The sequence below is a fragment of the Hippoglossus stenolepis genome, chromosome 16 (assembly GCF_022539355.2).
Source record: "Hippoglossus stenolepis isolate QCI-W04-F060 chromosome 16, HSTE1.2, whole genome shotgun sequence".
Taxonomy (NCBI): Eukaryota; Metazoa; Chordata; class Actinopteri; order Pleuronectiformes; family Pleuronectidae; genus Hippoglossus; species Hippoglossus stenolepis.
This window is the reverse complement of record NC_061498.1, coordinates 9,870,369-9,893,531: the sequence shown is the minus strand read 5'-3', so window position 1 is coordinate 9,893,531 and position 23,163 is coordinate 9,870,369. Positions and strand designations below refer to the sequence as shown.

The following is a 23,163-nucleotide window of genomic DNA, read 5'->3' as shown; positions in this document are numbered from 1 at the left end:
TACCCAGCAAAGTTCTGTGAGCTTATTTATACTACAGCAAAGGTTAATGGGATATGTACGGGGAATGTGTTTAAACTGGAAGCATGAAGTCCCCTGACTGTAAGTGACACAGACCTTTAGGTGCATGTGCAGATGATTAAACAACTCACATGTAATTTATTGACAAATTCACCAATATGTGGTCATGCTGTGCTTTAGGAGACATTTGGTAAAGTTGCATTATGAATTTTTGGCCACGCCCACTGTGTCAAGCAAGCAATGATGGTATAGAATTTTGTGAAAGTAGTGGTAAAACAATCTTAAGTATGACTGTACCTGCAAACCATCAAAAGTAAATTACCAAGCAAAATGGCCCCAGTCAGAATTATATTTATTTTATATTAGTGTTATATAAGAACTGATTCACAAACATATACATGTAAACAACATACAACTCTTTATCTATCTATCTATCTATCTATCTATCTATGAAATTGATGTGAATAATTAAAAAAAGTAACTAGTCACTGGGCTATATGTCAAATAGAATATATGATTCTTCATGCCATTCTTTTTTATTTTATTCTTTCTATTAGTTTTCCTAAAAAATTATAATAAATAATAAATGCGGCCTATCTCAAATGTACTTGAAAAAATGTAGGTTATTGGCTTAATTTCTCCATCGAAAGAATCCTCACACTCAGAGTTTCCATAAAGGGGTTTTATTTTTATTTTTTATATTCATCATCAACATGTATTTCGACGTCGCCTCACCTGAGTTAGGTCAAAAGTGTTAAGTTTAAAGTTTTTTGAACGAAGTCCGTTTTGTCCTGGCCGACCTGAACGCGTCTCTGCCCTTTGAAAGACTGGGCCTTGCACATGTGTCTCTAATGAAGCTTTATCAAGGAGCTGATCACTTTTCTCTGTGAAACACAAACACTTTGGATCTGGAAACAGCGACGACTCACCGGAGAGAGGAGCGACGCCAACCATGCTGTGTTGTCTAAAATCCCTGCCAGCACCACTGCAGGTACAAGTACTATAAGTTCAATTACACCTACACCTACTTCAGTCCAGCAGGTATGTGGCCTAGAACCTGAGATTGACAAAAAAGAGTCTTCTCATGTCTGGCTGGAAAATGTTGCAGCAAACTTTTTTTTCAGTTCATGGATTAATTCCTTTAAGTCACGGTTAAAAAAAAAGACCAAAGTAGCAACTAATTATCAGTGTGGTGTCTCACAACTGATGCTTTTCTTTAACTTCATTGTTTTTACAAGTAGAATAATTGGATATTTGAAATGTAAGATGGAATGAACTCATTAATAAAGGAGAAGACACACAGGCCACATCCATAGGTCAAGCTTCTCCAGGTTGGCAGTTTAAAAAAAAAAAAGGCTATAAAGCTATTTCAGAATCCCAATAATGATTATTTGAATAAGTTGGGTGTCCTCATTGTTTCTAAAGGAATAACGAGGTACATAAATAACGGTACATATTCCCGGTGTCTCTGTAGATCTGCATGGGAATGTGCCTCCACCAGGATGTCACAGAAGAGGGTAAAAAGGCCAAACTCCAGAGCTCCAAAATAGAACAGGACCTTTGTGAACATGCCAGGACTGAGATGAACGTGGTGAAAATCCTCATGCTTGGTGAGTTACAGGCATTTACTGTATTTTCCTCATGTTGTGCTGAGGTATTGACTGTGTGGTTTTGTGCATCAGGAGCTGCGGAGAGCGGGAAGAGCACGCTGATCAAGCAGATAAAGATCATCCACAGTCACGGCTTCTCCAAGCAGGAGCTCATCAGTTTTCAGGTAAAGGCCAGTCAGGCAATCGTGATGCAAATGGAGCTTTATTATTATTAGTATTATTGATGATTGCCGATAACACGTCTCTTTTGACAGGCTTCAGTGCTCGACAACCTCCTGACCTCTATGAAGTTCGTCCTTCGAGGAATGGGGGTGCTGAGGATAAACCTCGCCAACAAGAAGAACAAGGTGACGTCATACAGACTTTAAAAATGCACTTTAATCAAATCGGCTTTTCCAAGTTTTATCATTTAATTGCAACACCCACTTTATCACACCAGATGTCAGTGTTTTATCAACGGAGATGTGTGTAATTGTGATATTTTGCCTCATCCAGGTGCACGCTCGCTCCATCCTGTCCTGCAGCCAGTGTTTGGGGGACGACCAGGAGCTGCTTCCCTTCGTGGCCCACGCCTTGTGCGTGCTCTGGGCCGACCAAGGCGTGCGAGCAGCCGCGGCCAGAGGCTACGAGTTTGAGCTGAACGACTCTGCACTCTAGTGAGTACAATAACTTCAGGTGATCAACGCTGCACGGTAACACGGCCTGATGATGGCTGACGGTGTAAATGTCAAAGCAAGTCGCTCAGTGAGAAGCACGTCTGTCACATCTTGTTGATACAAAGCAACTGTAAAGCCAGTGCTGAGAATAAGTCATCTTCAGGAAAGGAATCCTGTGACATTTGTGGAATCGGAGGCTTAATTGGGGCAAAATTTAAAAAGCACCGTTCACCGTTATTAGAGGAAGATGGAGAATAAGGGTGGAGCAGATGAAATGGACTGAAGATGAAGATTTGGGGATTTATGATGGAAGATTGTACAACACATTTCAAATCATGTCCATAAATTATGGAACAGAAGTTGGATTACAGACGATGAGTTTGGCTCCCTTGTTTCTGTGCAGGACATCTTTTGATATGAATGTGGTCGGAACGCATTTGTCCAATTTCTGTCCTTCAACCGTGCAATTAAATCATTTGGTTTACTTATAAAAGCAGCCTGTACAATGTTATGAAATCCTAACTCACTACTCTGTGTGGATCATTTGTTTAAAGGTGGTTGAATCATCAGCTGAAGGGTGGATTGTTAACTGAAGAGGAGCACATTTAGCTAAATGTCATCACACTGCTTATTGCTCCTATTTTCATGACCACTATGAGCTTGTTTATTTCCCCTCTCCCAGTTGACACAGCTAGTGATATAATATGTATCTCTGTTATGTCAGTGGAGCCACAAATCTGCATCTCAATCATCCCAGTTGTATCAGACAAATTTGTACAAGGGAAAAATGCAAGGAACATTTTCAGATCCCAGACATTTATTTGAAATTCGGTGCGGATCCAAATAGCAATCCGGATCTAGTGATTTTTAAATCTAGTTTGTTGGTTGGTTTATTTCTCAAACAGATTTCCATTAAATGTGGCAGAAGGATGAGACGTGAGCCAAGAAAGAACCCATTACATTTTGGTGCTTATCCAGGATTTTATTTTCACTTTCTTTAACATTGTGAGGCATTTAGGGGACTTAATTGCATCTCGCACCAACAGCAAATACATGCTGCAGCCATGAGCCCTGTTTGTACTGTACATCTCTAAGTTGCTGTTATCAGACCTTTTTATTAATCTTCCTTTCATACTCTTCTTCATCTACTGTAAATGTTCTGACCTCCTTGCATCGCTCATGTTAAAGATGCCTTCCATGAACTGCCGATGCGTCACTTACAAACAGCAACACACAATGAACCGTGGCCACCGCTGCTGGAATTGTGTAAACTCTTTAAAATGGAGGTGAAGGTGGGATATATATTTTTTTTTTTCAGTCGCTTTTCTTTGTGAAGGAACTCGAAATAAATTGACTGATAAGAAGTCCTTATCTCGGGGGCAGCAGGGAGCAGGTTTGCCGAGTCAAAACAAGGCCAGACAGAGAAAGATGAAGATGTGACAGCTTCATTATCGGAACTCGATAAGGTTGGGAGCTGGAGGATGATATGAAACTCAGCCAGTTCTTTTCGGTGTTCTCACTCTGCCCGACCCCACATTGATTTGTTCCTCCAGGAATATAAGATTAGACTGAGTCGTGACACACTCGACTCCCCCTGGACCTACAGGCACCTTGACGTTTGAAAATGACTTCTGTGACATTAGGTTCGGCATGAATCGAACTGTTAATGTCGCTAAAATGAAATTTCCATGCGTGTTTTTAGAAATCAGCCCTAATCTTCGTTATCACATCAGTTCATGAGATTCATTGTTCTCCTCCTGTTGCCTCTGCAGTTTCTTTGAGAACATGAGTCGAATCATCGCTCCCAACTACGTTCCCACTGAGCCGGATGTTCTGAGGGTGAGAGTGAGGACCTGTGGAATCATTGAGACGCAGTTTCAAGTTAATGAAACAATATTTCGGTAAGACTTATGAAACTAAATCCGACAGTGGTTGCAAGGTGATGCACACCAGTTCCTGCCCATCGGTGCAGTGCTCTCCACAAAATGAACAACGTGCACCAGCACTGCCAACATAGTGTTTTTATAATAAGTTCATAAGGGTAAAGGCTTTGATGATTCACATTGAACTCATGGAGAGTTACCAGAAAAAACGGGCGTCATATTTTACATTTACTGTTAGTGGAACAATTAAACTCCTGAAAGTGCACAGTTAATATTAAAACAATATTTCACATTTTTATTTGTGGGATCATTGGACTTTGTATTTTGCACCGTTGCATGAACAGTCAGTGTTTTCATGTGTTATGGTCATTTAGCCAATAACAAACGAGAATACTTAAATCAAGAATATAAATCTGGATTAACAACATTTAATTCCACCAGTGGGACGTGACCGCACACGCACTGTAATATGTACAAGTACTGACAGTAGCTCACACAGCAAAGCGCAACAAAGTTACTCGAGAAGCCTTACAAGACGCAGATAATACTTTATAATGTAAATAAGAGTTAATGGATTTTTTAGCCGTTCTGTATGTCATTGCACTGCACGTAAATAAGATGAGTTGTTTTATGATTATCTATTGACATTGTATAGACTGGAGAGTAAAGAGGCTATAATTGAACTGTGTAGCCACTTCACATAGTTTTACTCTATCTGGTGAAATGAGGACAGGGAATACAAATTTGAGATTAAATACTTTATTGTCATATCAGTACATTTTATTGGAATTAGTCAAACATTGACAAGAAAAATACACACTCAAAATACATGATGGAGAATGAAATGCATGAATACAATCCAAGGCCTTAAAAAGAATAGAATAAAACCACAACCTTAAAATACATAAAACCTCAAGATATGAAATGTATTGATGAGACACCACAGCAGCTCAACTAGATAAAGTGCATATTAAAGAGGGACTTCAGGTTTATTCCTCTTATTAAAAAAAAACTTCCAGAGTGCCTGCAGTGTTAGATCTAGAGTTATGACTTAAGATTTTGAATTGAGGTGTCTTTTCCATGGTATTCACTGTCCATGGAGTCGTCATACACACTTGAACACGCTGCTCTCTGAGGACGCAGGCGCCCCTGGAGACTTAACCTCCTCTAAGCCGAGGGAGGCTGCTGCCTGGGCACGACTTTGACATGAAATATTGATGGCGTCACTCCACCTGGTTATTCCAGGAGTAAAATATGGAGGGAGCATAGTAATGACGCACCAACACCTCCTCCCCTCCCCCCTTTTTAACTTTTGTTTCCAGAATAAGCAACGATGCTCCCTGTGTCGTGTCACTATGAAGGCATTCACTGCATGGGTCACAGGAAACGGAATTCATGAATATTACACACACTGTCGCTTCTTCAAGGGTAGAATCATGATGCTTAACTTTGCGAAATGTTCAATTTTATTGCACTTTTTTCCCGGCTGTCTGCAGGTCGTAAAGTCATAAACCACATTTAACTATGTTCCCTCAGTCAAAGGCGTTAAAATGCATTAAACTCCTGTCTTCTGTAGAGAGTAACATAAGTAATTCTTCTTCTTTTACTTGGTTGAATGCTGTGGGGAAACGTGAAACATCACTGAACTAAAAGTGAAATTGATGAAAATGATTCTACAGAAACTCTCGCTGCTGCTGCTAGAAGAAAATTCATCTTAAAAGTGTCAATTTAAGCATGTACTTATTTCACTTTTTTTTTAAATGCATCTATCAATTTTCTTTCACTTATTTGGATCCAGGTCATATTAAATGACATTTAACTCAGCTGTTAGTTACTGATATAAAACAACATTCAGTGTCAATAGATCCATGTACTCGCTAAATATCTATATTGTCCCTTTTGGTTTATCGTCACTCTTTTACATGTATGACTGTGGAAAAAGGAATTATTTGATAGCCATACATTTATTATGGTGAACACTGTAGTATATTGTCAGCAGACATATTTTCTTTCACTTAAGGACATTTTTTAAATGATATTGCATTTAATAATGTAATCTAGATGCACAGAGGCATTTAGAAACAAATGTGCATCGTAAGAAGCCAAGTTTTAGATAAAACAGTTTAGAGATACATGTATTTTTGATAATCAGCCAAGACATTGTCACATGAAAATGGTATAATGATCCCCTTGTAATTTGATGTTCTAATTTTTTTCCCTACTTATATAAAGTTAAATTAAATGTTTAGTATATTTTATATTGTGGGACGAACTTCAGAGCAACTCAGTGTCGCAGTTTCCACCAAATGGCTAAATTTAAAAAAAATTCTCGTTCTTTATTTTATAGGTCCGATCCTCCTCTTCCACTTAATATCTAGTGGGAAAAAAAACACTGGAACCCTTCTTGTGCTCACGAGCGATGACTATTCTGCGGCACAGAAACGACGGCTGTCAAATACCACAGTTACCACTTATCGTCCCCCAGCTTGTTGGAACTGACTCTTGACCTGGAGCGTAAACGCCTCGTTGCCTCTGACATGACTCGTGCAATCATGCACCTGGAGACTCTGTCCCAAATCAAATCATTACCTGTGTCACCAAGACCCTCGGCTTCACTTAGTGCCAGATTGGGTTTTGAAATAGATTGCTCCAATTTTTGCCAGGGTGAGACAGTTGAGCTATTTTTCAAAGGTTGGTCTGGATGGAGGTGCGTTTTCCCAAGACGACCGTCATCAGTGAAGTTATCTATGAAATATATTTGGAATATTGTACTTGAACATGGTTACTCAGTTCCTTTAATTTAATATGAAATACCTGCGACTGTCTTTGTGGACTAGAATAATTCAAGGTACTACTGCATTGCCTGTTTTTAAACCTGCCTGTTTGGAATGGGCCTGTGGTAATGCTCCAGAGGCCACTTCCGAATTATTCTTTGGCATTAGTGAGGCCTCACTCATTTTATTTGGGTGTTCGATGTTGTGTGCGCAGCCGTTTATAAACAGTCTCTGGTGCAGAGTGAAGTTTGTGTTAATCCTACCTGGTTTATCTGCAGTGAAGATTTTATTTCTTACTTCGAGAAGAAGACATTTCAAACACTGCCCCGCCCCCACTGACTGCTGCAGAGCGCTGGTCACCTGTTTATTCAACTTCTATTGATATTGAACGTATCAAGTTTCCAAATCACACCAAACTGGGCACTGCAGTTTCACTTACCATTAGCAATACACATGCCAAGTGTGATGACAATAAGATGAGGGGTTCTTGATATGCACTCCAGACACTTTAGTGGTACATGGTGAAAATCCTGCCCGATGAATCGTGTGATTTCTCTTGTTGTGATTTACTTTGCTTGTTGACAGGTTGTATGATGTCGGGGGCCAGCGGAGCGAGAGGAGGAAGTGGCTCGGTTGCTTTGACTGTATTCAGGTTGTGCTGTTTGTCGTGTCCCTCAGCAGCTATGACTCGACACTGATGGAGGGCGCCTCAAGGGTATGAAAACCACTGATGGCTTGTAATCTCACGTAGTAAATCAAGTGTAATACCATAACTGACATTGAATTTGAAGCTAACGTTGTTTTTCTACTTTTGCATGTTTTTCCTCAAAGAGTCGGCTGCAAGAAAGTCTTAAACTCTTTACATCAGTCTGCACCAACACGGTCTTTAACAGCACATCACTGGTAAGTTTATTTTCAGCCGACTAACTTAAAGATGAACGTGTTTAGGATTCAATCAGGCATCATTTGGGTAAACACTCTGTTTAAAGCTCATTTAAATCTAAATTAAGTCTCCGAAGCTCTGAGTGGCTTTGCAGGCAGCAGCAAAGAGCTATGATTGCACCTGACAGGCATAATTAGCAAACCAACTTGAATTGCATGTGGCCTGTTTTGTAAATTGACTGTGAGCACTGTTAAACACTGTAGTTAGTTTGTTTTGCTTTATACTGAAAATGTCTGATACCATTGATGAGCATAACATTTACTGTATCTACACTTCAATCTATGGCCAGTTCCACTTGCATCATTTTAAAACAGCCATTTGTTATCCTACTGGAAGTACAAAGAGATTCTCTAAAGGTGGTATGAGATGGAAGAATTGCATATTGGTGGGAGATTTCTCGAATTTCGACAAATTATGTGGACCAGGGAATTCACTTGGGTGGATTTGGTGTCTTCTTCGTGTTTATTTGTATTTAAGCAGCAGTATTTTGAGTTGCTAACGGTCTAATGATCCTATTAGGAGAGCTTTACAGTACCTCCACAAACAAGGAATGTGTGATCCTTTTTTAAAAATCTTGCTTGGTCACAATTTTTTATTGTGAAAATCACCACTGAACGAAATCGACCACATTTGAATTACAAGATGTCTGTTGTCTCCTCTCTCACAGATTCTGTTCATGAACAAAACTGATCTTTTCCAGAAGAAGATCCTTCATTGTGGAAGACACTTGAGATGTTACCTCTCTGGTTATACAGGTACACTGTAAATTGTATAGTTTTGTGTATATAGGGAGGCGGGTTTTTTTTGTGAGTCTGGGTTTATTTTGTATTTTTGTTTGAGAATCAGGTAAATGATAAAACATTTTAAAGCTATATCTCCAGTGTTGAGGCCTTGAACCCAAACTTATCATAGAATGTGTCTAAAGCAAGGTTTTCTATCTCAAGAGATTACATTCTGAAGAATTGGTTCAGGATCTTGAATCCCTCAAGGAATTGGGAAGTTTCTCTTTAGTGTTTTGCTGGATGGATCACTGTATCCTCCAGGTCCCTTAGATAATCAGAATTCCTTGTGACCAGAGATGGTCACAGTATTCACATACAGTCCTGTGCGTATATCATTCTGGAAAGAACAAGTTCCTACATATTTCATGCTGTATTGACCCTTGACGTCAGTGCATCATGATTTGTGTGTGTTCAGGGAGTTAAAGGAAAACTTATTTCAGGATTCTCTCCTGAAGCTTGTCCCCCGTTTTATCAATATTTCGTGACTTGGGATTAAAACATCTCTTCACTGAACACGACCGGACGTCTCTAGATTAGTACTTTTTTTTTTTCCTTTTGTGACAATCCAGGAGTGGATGGTGACGTGGATGCTGCAGCCCATCACATAACTGCCATGTTTTCAGCGTGCAGCAGCAGTCCGGACAAGCCCGTGTACCACCACTTCACCACGGCCACAGACACCACCAACGTCCAGGTGGTCTTCCACATGGTCATAGATCAGATTATCAGGGAGAACCTCGCAGCCGTGCAGCTGCTGTAAAAGTCTCCTAAAGATTTTATTATCTGATTCACAGCAATGGAATTTAAGTTCTATCACAGCTGTACGAATGTTTTACCATTTCAGATAAGTTATTTAATAAGTTTACAGCAATGAGTTTCTTTTAAGCTGTGAATTCAGATTCTTATTTTAAAACATTTTAAATAAAATATTTATTGATAGGCATGTCTGGATATTTTATTGTTTAGGGTTATTTCCCCTTTTATAGAACAAGATTTATCTCTCAAATCTGAAGATGCATCACAGTTGCAAAAATAATTACACCAATATTTAGTGTTTTTTACCCTCAAGTCTGTTTGACTTGTTTAATGCCACTAAATCACCATTAACTGAATAATTCATCTTTTGTAAGAGTAAATATCTGTCTAATTGGTTTTTAATGTCAAACAGTGTATTAAATGATTTGGTTACCTCCAGTGTTCATGAAGAAGAAAAACACTTATCTGTTTTCTATTCAGTAATTTCAGCAAGGGGATGCAACATGATTCATTTATTAATGACAACTCAGATCAGGTATTTACATCAATGCTTTGCTTTTACAGTTTAAAGATTAAAGACGATTTTAATCATAAAATCGATAAATAGATTGAATACATGGTAAATGAAAAGTAGCTCAACTTCCGTTTGGAGCAACACCTTTTGTTAAACTTCACATTAAAATATACAGTTTTTCAGAATGTCGCGCCCTCAAGAAGTTTGCTTCATCCTCCAGCAGCAGTTGTCGGCTTCACTGCTCAGTCCCCTGCACAGTCGGAGGAGTCCAGAGAGAGGAAGACGTCCGCTTTACACTTGAACGAACCCTTGACTTCCTGGAACAATTCACAGCTCTGCAGGTTTGGTGTAATGTCCTTGATGCAAACAGGCTGCGAGGAGAGAAATGGATAAATCACACAGTTCCATTAAGTTGTGCTTTCAATTCCGAACACTTAAATCAAAGTGGGATGGTTGACAAATATTCCTGAAGAGAATTGATCATAAATAACAAGGACATCATCTCAGTAGTACTTGCCTACCCTAACCCTAAGTACATTTGCTCACACGTGAGTATTTTTAAGGTACTTTAGGTAAATTCTGCTCCCACTTGTCTAAATGTGTGTCGACTGTACCTACGAGTACATTTGGGGCTAAAGAAAATTTAATATACACAAAACATGAAGTCAGTTTTGAAGGTAATGAAAGTGGTTCACTAGCTTCATTAAAATGTTTTAATGTGTCTAAGAAATTAAAGATAAATGCAAACTATAATCATAGAAATTGACAGTGGCCTCTCTGCTGCATATGGAACAAACTTGTAATAAAGTAGATTTATGTTGCTGTAGTTATTTAAGAATACAAATACTTCTACATCAAACCCAAGACCACCATAGTATTGCCGTTACAAATGTTTTAAAATTTTTAGTCCTTAGTAGTGGATATTTTCAGACTGAACTGCTCCTGACTTAAGTCTGAGTTGGTTTTAAAAGATAATGTATTAAATTAAAGGTAAATTATATCATGAATTATATAAGAAAGTCTATTTTGTTCCAGTCATGATATAAAATGTATTTTCTACACTGTAAACTATTGCTGGAGCTCATTCTAAACTCACCATTGTGTGCAATAGTGGAGAAGAAAATCTTACTGAACATTTAAAGAGTTTAAACTTACATAATCTCACTGTTAAAAATTACCAATAGTTGGTGTTGTGTCATTTTTGAGTAAGAAAGTCTTCCGGTTCAACAATAAAAAACGATTTGAAACGTGGATGCACCTTTGCGCCCTCGCACCGAGCCCTTGCCGTGCGTAATGCGTAATGGCCATCCTATCCAACCCACAATAACGAGCAGATAAGCTGATTTAAAAAGGTTTATCACTGACCATTGTCTTCAGGATGGAGTTGCGCGAAGTTAATTCAGAAAACAGGCTGTTGGCCGCAGACTCTCCGCTGTCTGACGGCTCCAGCTCCGCTCTCCTGACGTACGGTGACCTCCGGATGCCGGACAGCAAGCCGGACGCCCTGCCCACCGAGTAGTAGCTCGGCCCGGCCACCTGCTTGTACCACGCCTCCGTCGGACTGCAGGCGACCAGGGCGGAGATCAGCACCAGGCGGAGGATGAGGTTAGCGGGCATCTCCATGTCGAGCAGTGAGGTTCGGGTCCTGCGCTCCTCTGGACTGGTCCTTCCTCGTTGTCACCGCTCACCGACCCTTCCTCAGTCTACTTATAGAGACCCCGTGGTCACGCTCCTCGCTGTTTCGTCAACGCAAACGGCTCCTGAGTGGGCGATTCTCGGATAACACCCACCACAGAGACCTCCACAAAGTTCCAGCTTCTGGGGAGCTTTGAAATATTAAGTTTGTCTTTTGCATTTGAGACGAACATTTTTTTAAACGATTGATAAGACTGTATTTATTATCCTGGAATCAGCTGAACAAAAATAATACTGGAGCTGTAACACACAAACCAAATAGATCTAGTTAAATACTTTTCACCCCTTGTTTTTTTTTAAATGCACTTATTGGTTTTGTCCTTCTGATTCAAGTGCTCTGATTCAAAGACAAATTTCCACACAAATGTCTAATACTAAATCCACAGTATTTCACCGTTCCCAACTTTGTTTCATCCTCACTATATAAAAAGTTAGAATGTAAATAATTGAAACAGAAAACAGAAAATCCTCAAAGTATTCAGCAGTAACTTCAACATGCAGTCATCTCACATTCAAACAGAACGAGCTGAAGTGGTGCACTGAGTTTGCTGCGTGTGTGTGAGCGGATTTCATGGGCTGAGCCTCTTTTGAGTTTAAAGTATGTAGAGGATGCAGATAAAGGCAAGAAGGGAAGTATTTAACCAGTGCTTTGTTCCGGTTGACCTACAGAGCTTCCTACACGCGTTTGAAACCTGATACTACAAAGGTAATAACATCATTTGTCTGTAACTGGAAAGAGTTTCCCACTGCACACACAAGCCCGAGCTGGACATTGGCACTGCTGTTTCTGGCCGGTAAAGTGCAGCACTCTTTTACCCAATTTACTCAACGCTTTATTAAAATGATAATATCTCTCAGGATATGAAGGAATCCATCTCTTTCAGGAGGGTTCTGTGATACCTGGAAATTGGAGTATCAACAAGTCTCGTCATCTCAAGGGTTTAAACAAAAGTGAAAACAAGATTTCTGCACAGACAATAATAATAATGCACCAAGTACAGCATAAGGAGGAAGGCATATAGCTGCACTTTCCTCTTCTAGATTTGATCGTTTTGGAAACAGAACAACGAAGGAAGGCAAATCTGACCTGCCATTAACTGCTGTGACCTCTCATCTTCGGCGAACCCTCAAATAAACTGTATTTGAACAACAACCTCCACAAACTCTGGAAACTTCACTTCAGGAATCCTAAGTGCTGATGTTGAATGGGAGTATTGGACACAGGATCAATTATTTAACCGAAGCTGAAGGTGTTCACAGGCTCACACATATTGCATCTGCTTTAAATGATGATTCCCTCTGTTTGTACGTCACTCGTCTGGGATGAAGATTACCTTTTTTTTTTTTATCTACCACCCTGAACTTCACCTTTCAATCAGATGGATACAAAACATACATTACTACATACTGCTTATATACATATGATACATCTTGTGTTGTTTTTTATTTGTCTGACATCAGTGTTGTCTGATTGTGTTGCCGTGCATCTGCCTGTTCTTTCACCACAACAAAGTCACATCATAGATGATTGACGCATTTCCTCTTAGCGGGGGTTTCATATCAATTCCAGACTTCAAATTTCAGTCTGGTGGCTGAGGTGCCTGTGACCTGATTTGGGGATGGTCTAAAACTTTACTGCACGAAGCTGCGCAGGAGAGTAGAAAGCACATGCAGCCTGCAGAGCTTTTTGCAAACACCACAAGCTTGATGAAGAGCTTTTGGATTGCTGGTCTGTCGCTGAGAAGAGTTTCAGCATGTACCCTGAGCACGGAAACCTGACCTGGATACTGAGCCTCCTGCTTCTGTCTGGTAAGAACCACATTTGGTACATCTGATTGGAGGCAATGTTAAGATCATTAAATTAAATATGCATTTATTACATCTCTCCCAGGTGTTCTCAGCAATGAGTGGAAAGTGGAATATCAACCAAGTGTCTGTGCAGTGAAAGGCTCATCTGTCGTCATTCCATGTTTATTTTACTATCCCAAAAAAGAGAAAGTAAAAGAGGTCAAGTGGAGTCATGAGAGCAAAGATAGTTACGATGGGCCTTTCATCTTTGATAGTGCTTCAAAGAATCAATCCTCAAGATTTCAGTACATTGGGGGCAAACGTTTGGGGGGAAAAAATTGTTCTTTAAAAATAAACCCAGTAGAGCACAATATTGCTGGTAAATATATATTCAGGTTCATAACCAAATCCCCAACTGGCAAATGGACCGGCACAGAGGGCTCGACATTAAAGATTGTTGGTAAGTTTCCTGTTCTTTTTCGTTTCAAGAAATGATAAAACTGTGAACCCTCTGCACTTGAATCTGTTGAGTTTGAAAGTAAAGCAGCACTTTGCTCCTCTAGATCTGAAAACGTCGGTGACAAACACGAGCGGACACGGAGCGACAAAGGAAGGTGACTCTGTGAATGTGACCTGTAGAAATAGCTGTGATGGCGGTGACGTCTCATCTGCTTTCATCTGGCTTAAGAACGGAGTGTCCATCCATAAAGGACCTTCACTTTACTGGAGAGACATTTCCCCCTCAAACTCTGGAAATTACACTTGTTCCCTCAAAGCTCACAGGGGGACGACATCAGGGGTCGTACATATTAACGTTGAATGTGAGTTCTGAACACGAGATCGAGACTTTACAAGAACAAATGAAAACTGTATGACGATGAAAATGAATTCTTCAGCGAAGCATTAAGTGTATCGATGTTTGCACAACAAATCTCAAAATAATAAATTTTCCCTGAGTTCTCTGACAGCTGAATAACTCTTTTGTTTTTCAGACGGCCCTAAGAACACATCGGTGTCAGTCCGACCATCGACGGAGGTGGATGTAGGCAGCAACGTTATTCTCACCTGCAGCAGCCGTGCAAACCCCCCGGTGGAGAATTACTCTTGGTTTAAAGTTGATGAGGATGATGATATAATTGTTGAAAACAAGTCTGAGCTGCACTTTAGGGAATTTTCTCTTGCCGCTGGTGGCCGGTACTTATGCAGCGCCACCAACAAACACGGAAGTCAAAACTCTACAATGGTGACTTTAAAAGTTAAAGGTAAGTGGGTTCACTTGCAACAGTTGCATGATGATAGGTTTCATCGTTGACACTTTATTAGGTACACCTCCAGAATTTATTTTCACTGATGTCCCAGGTAAAGTGGTGTTGTACTGGAAAACATTATGTCCTCCGAATATCATGCAGTCCAGTTCATTACCACCAGACCTCAGTGCTGAACATACAGTTTGATTATGACACCAGCAAATAAAAACTGTATAAGAACCATGAAAGTAGAACATGTATTGCAGAACAGTATTATCCGATTAGGTGTGCCTAATAAAGTGGACACTAAATGTGCTTTGATGAAAGTTTTTAGTTTAAATGATCACAAGAACAGTTGATTTCGATTGTGTTGCATGTTTTGAGTTGGATTTGAGGTAAAAGAAAAATACCTGTCCTCTTACAAACTGTCTTTTTCATCGCAGCACATTTTCCATATATAAGTATTATTGCCAGTGCTGCTGCTGCCCTTCTGATCGTTGCTGCCGTTGTGATCGCTGTCAGAAGGTGAGTTTACACTGTGTCACTACTGTAGATCATTATTGTGCATATATAAAGATCACATGATGATGTGACAAAGTCTGTGTTTCAGATTCAATGAAAAAAGGGCAAGGGAACCAGAGGCTGATCATGTGGGGGACCAGCAGGTGGCACGATCCATATATTGACTTTTTAAAGTTTATTATGGTTCTATTCTGTTTGATTTAGAGCTGAGTGACATACACCCATCAAGATCTTTATTAGGAACACCATGTTAATACAGAGTAGGGTCTCTCTTCCCTGCTCCATGTTGACAGAAATGCATCATGTCAGCTGCACATTCGTGCTGATGTACCATTGTCACGAAATCCGGAGGTATTTGTGCTTTAATCGGATTCAGAAAGTGCAGCAAGGAAACATCTCCAACACCAGCAGCCTGGATTGTTGACTATATTGTGCTATTGACAGCAAATTCTGACCCGACCACCTGCAGCCTCTGTAGAAACCCAGATTCATTGCACAAATACGCTTTTTCCAGTCTTGAGCTGCTCAGTGTTGTTAAACTTGCGTCCAAAGCACAGGTTCCTGTTTATGACTGACAGGAGAGGAACCTGATGTGGTCGTCTGCTGCTGTTTCCATGCGCCTTGCTGTTCGACGTGTGGTTCATTCTCAGATGCTTTTTTTTTATCTGTGTTACCGTTGCCTTTGTGCCAGCTCCAACCAAAATTACCATACTCCTCTGACCTTTCTCATCAACAGTGTGTTTCTATCGATAGAATGGTTTTTGGGGTTTTTGTCCACACTGTTTGTAAATTGAGAGATCAACACTTTCAGAAACACGTAACCAACAATCTGGTGCCAACAATCACGGCAAATGTGAACAATAACTGAAGCTGCTGATCTCTAACTGCATTATTCCATGCACTGCACTGGTGCCACATGAATGGCTGTTTGAATAATTGTACGAGGTGTTCCTGATAAAGTGCTCGGTGAGCGTTTATACTGAACCCTGCACATTAAGGGTGTTGGAGGAGTTGCACTGAGGTTGTTCTGTGCATATGTTAAGCAGGTTGTCAGAAACAGTTAAACCCAGAGAGACCGCAGAGGTTGGTTCTGTCGTGTGGGTGTGGATGTGGCTGAAGCTCAGAAATGTAAAAGCGGTTTTTCGAATCCATGAGAAGAACACTGTTCCACATTAATCACGCCATGTGTTATATATGATTGTATCTAGAACACAGTCTACCTCAACTGGCCCATACCTGACAACAGCAATGAGGGAAATCCATGCGAGGGAGAACAAATAGAAACGGTCTACACAACCATTGACTTCAACACCAAGAGGAAGTCAAACATGTGAGCTATTTCTGCAGTTATCTTTCACAAAATGAATGTTACATTAGAGGAACTCATCAACTATATCAACTGCAGGCAGCAACAGATGGACTCTCATAGCAATGATGAAGGTGCGATCTACAGCATGTTGCAGGTAAATATTAGCATATACTTGCACTTTTGAATAAGTAAGGATTGTCATAACTACAGTTTCATTCTCTTTCCCTTAGTTTCCAGGGAGCTACTCTTGAACCCTTCATACGCTGACAATGCCTGTGACAGGAAGAGGCAACCGTGTGGGAAAATATAATTTTCTTTTATAAAAACGGGGAAAGAAATTGCCCATCAACAACAGATTCTTGAGAGATGGAGAAATGTCACCAACATAAGAGTCAGGTGGATGTTACGTAAAGGTTGTAGCAGAAGAATCCAAAGAGGAAATTCACAGCATCCGTCTCTTTAATATTGACACATATTCACATGATGTCCGTTCTCAGCTCGGCCTCTGCCAAAGATATGTTCATTTTAATAAAGATGTTTTTATTTCTGTCCCTCGTCGAACGTCAGTTGATGCACCGACTGGTTGTTAAGGGGGTTTTTTTTGCGCAAAGATGCTCTTGTTTCACGCTTTGTGGCATAATACAAATTAATTACGTTTACTTTGTGAAGTGATGTGACACAACTTTTCTCACAACTCTCATCAAGGTACCGTGGTCTGTCTTTATATATAAAACACTGTGTGATCCCACTGTAATTCTCACATCTGCCTGCTTGTTGTCCAGGGCCTCTGTCAGATGGATGTGAATGAAATGATACACATGTGCTGTTAACCTGCAAACATGCATCATTAATAACCATGTAAGGCTCCTGTCTTTTGGTAGAGGCCCTTGTAGCAGCCTGTTGCATCTTGTACATTGCATTTGAGACAATAAATAACTCTAAAGCATTGTGGTTCTCTGAGTGTCACACCATGCAGACAGCTCCTCTTACTTTCATGCCACTTTTTAACTCATCATGTTCTAAACACTTTCGTTGTGACAATCTCAAATGGGACACACTCCTGACCTAATAGTCCAGCCATTGTTATGACACCAAAGTGGAGTGTGAAGCGATCTCGGTAAGAATATTTTGGCTCAGTTGTCTTGTTGAGAAGATAAAAGAATAGTCCCTGTATCCACTCCTGCACAGTATTACCTCCACTTGTCCACATCACAGGTTATTCTGCCCTCTGTTGGCAACTGAGGAGCAAACCACTCCTCATGTGGGTGTAGTTCGTGTTGAGCCTCCATTGCTGGGACACATGCAAAACACAACTCTCCTCAGTGGATGAGTGGGCGTCAAGTGAGAGCTGTGGAGAACCAAAACAGGATGAAAGGTCGTCCCGCATTGCTGTGCGTGTTGCCCTTTACTGAGAGCTTACAGGAAAAGGACAGGATATTGTGAGTGGCCGACATAGCTCATACTGTCGGCTACATCCCTTTTTCTTTTTTTTGCTGGATCTAGAGAGAGAGAGCATCGCGCAAGAGCTACAATCATCAGTTTTTCTAATGATTGAATCCATGCAGCTTTAAAATGACATTGAATCCAACCTGTTTTTGCCACAGTGACATGCTTACGGACATGTTACCGCTTGCTGTATGAAGCACTCCTCTTTGTGTGTTCATTTTCTACTCTTTTTTCATTGGCTGCTTAGTTCTTTTTAGTGACGTCTTGAGTCACACACTTAAACACATCATGGGGGAGGTTCCAGTCTCATGTCTGCCCTGGTCCCTGCTCAGAGTCACATCGAAACAGTGGGCCTGTGATGAATACTTTTTGATGTTTATGACTATTACTGCACTGAACACATGATTGTGTAATCTGTAACTTTTACTTTTTATTTATTTAGATAATTAAGACAAAGTTGGACAATTAAACATTTAAAAATCCACAAGTATCATCATGCATACTTTTGCAGCCTTTTTGATTTTTTGCTGGGAAACCACCAAGCTATTAAATGTTGGTTGTCACAAAGAACAAGACGTCCTTCCTCAGAACGTCGGCCCCTAACGCTAAAGATCTCTATTCCTAAGAATGGCCGTACAACAATCCCCTCAGCTACACCAATTCGCACATACTCATCACTCCCCTAAATACAGTATGCCTGATCCCCCCCCCCATAAAACGATAATATCTCACGGGATATGAAGGAATCCATCTCTTTCAGGAGTGTTCTGTGATACCTGGAAAGTGGAGTATCAACAAGTCTCGTCATCTCAAGGGTTTTTTCTCTACTTTTTCCAGAAGTTTAAACAAAAGTGAAAACAAGATTTCTGCACAGACAATAATAATAATGCACCAAGTACAGCATAAGGATGAAGGCATATAGCTGCACTTTCCTCTTCTAGATTTGAACGTTTTGGAAACAGAACAACGAAGGAAGGCGAATCTGACCTGCCATTAACTGCTGTGACCTCTCATCTGATGTTGAATGGGAGTATTGGACACAGGATCAATTATTTATCCGAAGATGAATGTGTTCACAGGCTCACACATATTGCATCTGCTTTAAATGATGATTCCCTGTGTCTGTACGTCACTCTTCTGTGATGAAGATTTCTGGCCGACTCTAGGGGCCTTAACTTTTTTTAAATGTATCTACCACCCTGAACTTCACCTTTCAATCAGATGGATTCAAAACATACATTACTACATACTGCTTATATACATATGATACATCTTGTGTTGTTTTTTATTTGTCTGACATCAGTGTTGTCTGATTGTGTTGCCGTGCATCTGCCTGTTCTTTCACCACAACAAAGTCACATCATAGATGAGTGACGCATTTCCTCTTAGCGGGGGTTTCATATCAATTCCAGACTTCAAATTTCAGTCTGGTGGCTGAGGTGCCTGTGACCTGATTTGGGGATGGTCTAAAACTTTACTGCACGAAGCTGCGCAGGAGAGTAGAAAGCACATGCAGCCTGCAGAGCTTTTTGCAAACACCACAAGCTTGATGAAGAGCTTTTGGATTGCTGGTCTGTCGCTGAGAAGAGTTTCAGCATGTACACTGAGCACGGAAACCTGACCTGGATACTGAGCCTCCTGCTTCTGTCTGGTAAGAACCACATTTGGTACATCTGATTGGAGGCAATGTTAAGATCATTAAATTAAATATGCATTTATTACATCTCTCCCAGGTGTTCTCAGCAATGAGTGGAAAGTGGAATATCAACCAAGTGTCTGTGCAGTGAAAGGCTCATCTGTCGTCATTCCATGTTTATTTTACTATCCCAAAAAAGAGAACGTAAAAGAGGTCAAGTGGAGTCATGAGAGCAAAGATATTTACAAGGGGCCTTTCATCTTTGATAGTGCTTCAAAGAATCAATCTTCAAGATTTCAGTATATTGGGGACAAACTTCAAAATTGTTCTTTAAAAATAAACCTAGTAGAGCACAATATTGCAGGTAAATATATATTCAGGTTCATAACCAAATCCCTAACTGGCAAATGGGCCGGCACAGAGGGCTCGACATTAAAGGTTGTTGGTAAGTTTCCTGTTCTTTTACGTTTCAAGAAATGATAAAACTGTGAATCCTCTGCACTTGAATCTGTTGAGTTTGAAAGTAAAGCAGCACTTTGCTCCTCTAGATCTGAAAACGTCGGTGACAAACACGAGCGGACACGGAGCAACAAAGGAAGGTGACTCTGTGAATGTGACCTGTAGAAATAGCTGTGATGGCGGTGACGTCTCATCTGCTTTCATCTGGCTTAAGAACGGAGTGTCCATCCATGAAGGACCTTCACTTTACTGGAGAGACATTTCCCCCTCAAACTCTGGAAATTACACTTGTTCCCTCGAAGCTCACAGGGGGACGACATCAGGGGTCGTACATATTAACGTTGAATGTGAGTTCTGAACACGAGATCGAGACTTTACAAGAACAAATGAAAACTGTATGACGATGAAAATGAATTCTTCAGCGAAGCATTAAGTGTATCGATGTTTGCACAACAAATCTCAAAATAATAAATTTTCCCTGAGTTCTCTGACAGCTGAATAACTCTTTTGTTTTTCAGACGGCCCTAAGAACACATCGGTGTCAGTCCGACCATCGACGGAGGTGGATGTAGGCAGCAACGTTATTCTCACCTGCAGCAGCCGTGCAAACCCCCCGGTGGAGAATTACTCTTGGTTTAAAGTTGATGAGGATGATGTTATAATTGTTGAAAACAAGTCTGAGCTGCACTTTAGGGAATTTTCTCTTGCCGCTGGTGGCCGGTACTTATGCAGCGCCACCAACAAACACGGAAGTCAAAACTCTACAATGGTGACTTTAAAAGTTAAAGGTAAGTGGGTTCACTTGCAACAGTTGCATGATGATAGGTTTCATCGTTGACACTTTATTAGGTACACCTCCAGAATTTATTTTCACTGATGTCCCAGGTAAAGTGGTGTTGTACTGGAAAACATTATGTCCTCCGAATATCATGCAGTCCAGTTCATTACCACCAGACCTCAGTGCTGAACATACAGTTTGATTATGACACCAGCAAATAAAAACTGTATAAGAACCATGAAAGTAGAACATGTATTGCAGAACAGTATTATCCGATTAGGTGTGCCTAATAAAGTGGACACTAAATGTGCTTTGATGAAAGTTTTTAGTTTAAATGATCACAAGAACAGTTGATTTCGATTGTGTTGCATGTTTTGAGTTGGATTTGAGGTAAAAGAAAAATACCTGTCCTCTTACAAACTGTCTTTTTCATCGCAGCACATTTTCCATATATACGCATTATTGCCAGTGCTGCTGCTGCCCTTCTGATCGTTGCTGCCGTTGTGATCGCTGTCAGAAGGTGAGTTTACACTGTGTCACTACTGTAGATCATTATTGTGCATATATAAAGATCACATGATGATGTGACAAAGTCTGTGTTTCAGATTCAATGAAAAAAGGGCAAGGGAACCAGAGGCTGATCATGTGGGGGACCAGCAGGTGGCACTATCCATATATTGACTTTTTAAAGTTTATTATGGTTCTATTCTGTTTGATTTAGAGCTGAGTGACATACACCCATCAAGATCTTTATTAGGAACACCATGTTAATACAGAGTAGGGTCTCTCTTCCCTGCTCCATGTTGACAGAAATGCATCATGTCAGCTGCACATTCGTGCTGATGTACCATTGTACGAAATCCCGGAGGTATTTGTGCTTTAATCGGATTCAGAAAGTGCAGCAAGGAAACATCTCCAACACCAGCAGCCTGGATTGTTGACTATATTGTGCTATTGACAGCAAATTCTGACCCGACCACCTGCAGCCTCTGTAGAAACCCAGATTCATTGCACAAATACGCTTTTTCCAGTCTTGAGCTGCTCAGTGTTGTTAAACTTGCGTCCAAAGCACAGGTTCCTGTTTATGACTGACAGGAGAGGAACCTGATGTGGTCGTCTGCTGCTGTTTCCATGCGCCTTGCTGTTCGACATGTGGTTCATTCTCAGATGCTTTTTTTTTATCTGTGTTACCGTTGCCTTTGTGCCAGCTCCAACCAAAATTACCATACTCCTCTGACCTTTCTCATCAACAGTGTGTTTCTATCGATAGAATGGTTTTTGGGGTTTTTGTCCACACTGTTTGTAAATTGAGAGATCAACACTTTCAGAAACACGTAACCAACAATCTGGTGCCAACAATCACGGCAAATGTGAACAATAACTGAAGCTGCTGATCTCTAACTGCATTATTCCATGCACTGCACTGGTGCCACATGAATGGCTGTTTGAATAATTGTACGAGGTGTTCCTGATAAAGTGCTCGGTGAGCGTTTATACTGAACCCTGCACATTAAGGGTGTCGGAGGAGTTGCACTGAGGTTGTTCTGTGTATATGTTAAGCAGGTTGTCAGAAACAGTTAAACCCAGAGAGACCGCAGAGGTTGGTTCTGTCGTGTGGGTGTGGATGTGGCTGAAGCTCAGAAATGTAAAAGCGGTTTTTCGAATCCATGAGAAGAACACTGTTCCACATTAATCACGCCATGTGTTATATATGATTGTATCTAGAACACAGTCTACCTCAACTGGCCCATACCTGACAACAGCAATGAGGGAAATCCACATATTCACTTGATGTCCATTCTCAGCTCTGCCTCTGCCAAAGATATGTTTATTTTAATAAAGATGTTTTTATTTCTGTCCCTCGTCGAACGTCAGTTGATGCACCAACTGGTTGTTAAGGGGTTTTTTTTTGTGCAAAGATGCTCTTGTTTCACGCTTTGTGGCATAATACAAATTAATTTACGTTTACTTTGTGAAGTGATGTGACACAATTTTTCTCACAACTCTCATCACGGTACCGTGGTCTGTCTTTATATATAAAACACTGTGTGATCCCACTGTAATTCTCACATCTGCCTGCTTGTTGTCCAGGGCCTCTGTCAGATGGATGTGAATGAAATGATACACATGTGCTGTTAACCTGCAAACATGCATCATTAATAACCATGTAAGGCTCCTGTCTTTTGGTAGAGGCCCTTGTAGCAGCCTGTTGCATCTTGTACATTGCATTTGAGACAATAAATAACTCTGCAAAGCATTGTGGTTCTCTGAGTGTCACACCATGCAGACAGCTCCTCTTACTTTCATGCCACTTTTTAACTCATCATGTTCTAAACACTTTCGTTGT

General features: G+C 40.5%; 4 protein-coding genes across 5 annotated transcripts; 3 read left to right on the top strand and 1 right to left on the bottom strand.

Annotated features, from left to right (window-relative positions):
* Positions 1 to 823: 823 nt before the first annotated feature.
* Positions 824 to 9,609, top strand: LOC118123520 (guanine nucleotide-binding protein G(o) subunit alpha). The gene is made up of 10 exons (XM_035180964.2): positions 824 to 1,009; positions 1,493 to 1,628; positions 1,701 to 1,792; positions 1,883 to 1,975; positions 2,124 to 2,284; positions 4,057 to 4,185; positions 7,527 to 7,656; positions 7,773 to 7,844; positions 8,552 to 8,639; positions 9,236 to 9,609. Exons 1-10 carry the CDS (start codon positions 971 to 973, stop codon positions 9,424 to 9,426), a joined length of 1,131 nt encoding a protein of 376 aa, XP_035036855.1. The 5' UTR covers positions 824 to 970; the 3' UTR covers positions 9,427 to 9,609.
* A 260-nt stretch (positions 9,610 to 9,869) lies between these two features.
* Positions 9,870 to 12,159, bottom strand: LOC118123522 (neuropeptide B). Its single transcript, XM_047343908.1, has 2 exons — positions 11,302 to 12,159; positions 9,870 to 10,307 (listed from the first exon to the last, which is right to left on the bottom strand). The coding sequence occupies exons 1-2, from the start codon at positions 11,557 to 11,559 to the stop codon at positions 10,179 to 10,181; spliced, it is 387 nt and encodes a 128-aa protein (XP_047199864.1). The 5' UTR covers positions 11,560 to 12,159; the 3' UTR covers positions 9,870 to 10,178.
* A 1,047-nt stretch (positions 12,160 to 13,206) lies between these two features.
* On the top strand, positions 13,207 to 17,437 carry LOC118123354 (sialic acid-binding Ig-like lectin 13). The gene is made up of 9 exons (XM_035180703.2): positions 13,207 to 13,440; positions 13,523 to 13,879; positions 13,983 to 14,240; positions 14,412 to 14,681; positions 15,110 to 15,191; positions 15,277 to 15,331; positions 16,397 to 16,518; positions 16,594 to 16,651; positions 16,728 to 17,437. Exons 1-9 carry the CDS (start codon positions 13,386 to 13,388, stop codon positions 16,746 to 16,748), a joined length of 1,278 nt encoding a protein of 425 aa, XP_035036594.2. The 5' UTR covers positions 13,207 to 13,385; the 3' UTR covers positions 16,749 to 17,437.
* Positions 17,438 to 19,356: 1,919 nt separating this feature from the next.
* LOC118124067 (B-cell receptor CD22) lies at positions 19,357 to 23,073 on the top strand. 2 transcript variants are annotated; one of them, XM_035181862.2, is made up of 7 exons: positions 19,357 to 19,594; positions 19,677 to 20,024; positions 20,128 to 20,385; positions 20,557 to 20,826; positions 21,255 to 21,336; positions 21,422 to 21,476; positions 22,542 to 23,073. In XM_035181862.2, exons 1-7 carry the CDS (start codon positions 19,540 to 19,542, stop codon positions 22,800 to 22,802), a joined length of 1,329 nt encoding a protein of 442 aa, XP_035037753.2. In that variant the 5' UTR covers positions 19,357 to 19,539; the 3' UTR covers positions 22,803 to 23,073. The 2 variants fall into 2 exon arrangements, with proteins under 2 accessions (XP_035037753.2, XP_035037754.2); XM_035181863.2 differs by having other exon boundaries at positions 19,360 to 19,594; positions 21,422 to 22,676.
* Positions 23,074 to 23,163: the final 90 nt, after the last annotated feature.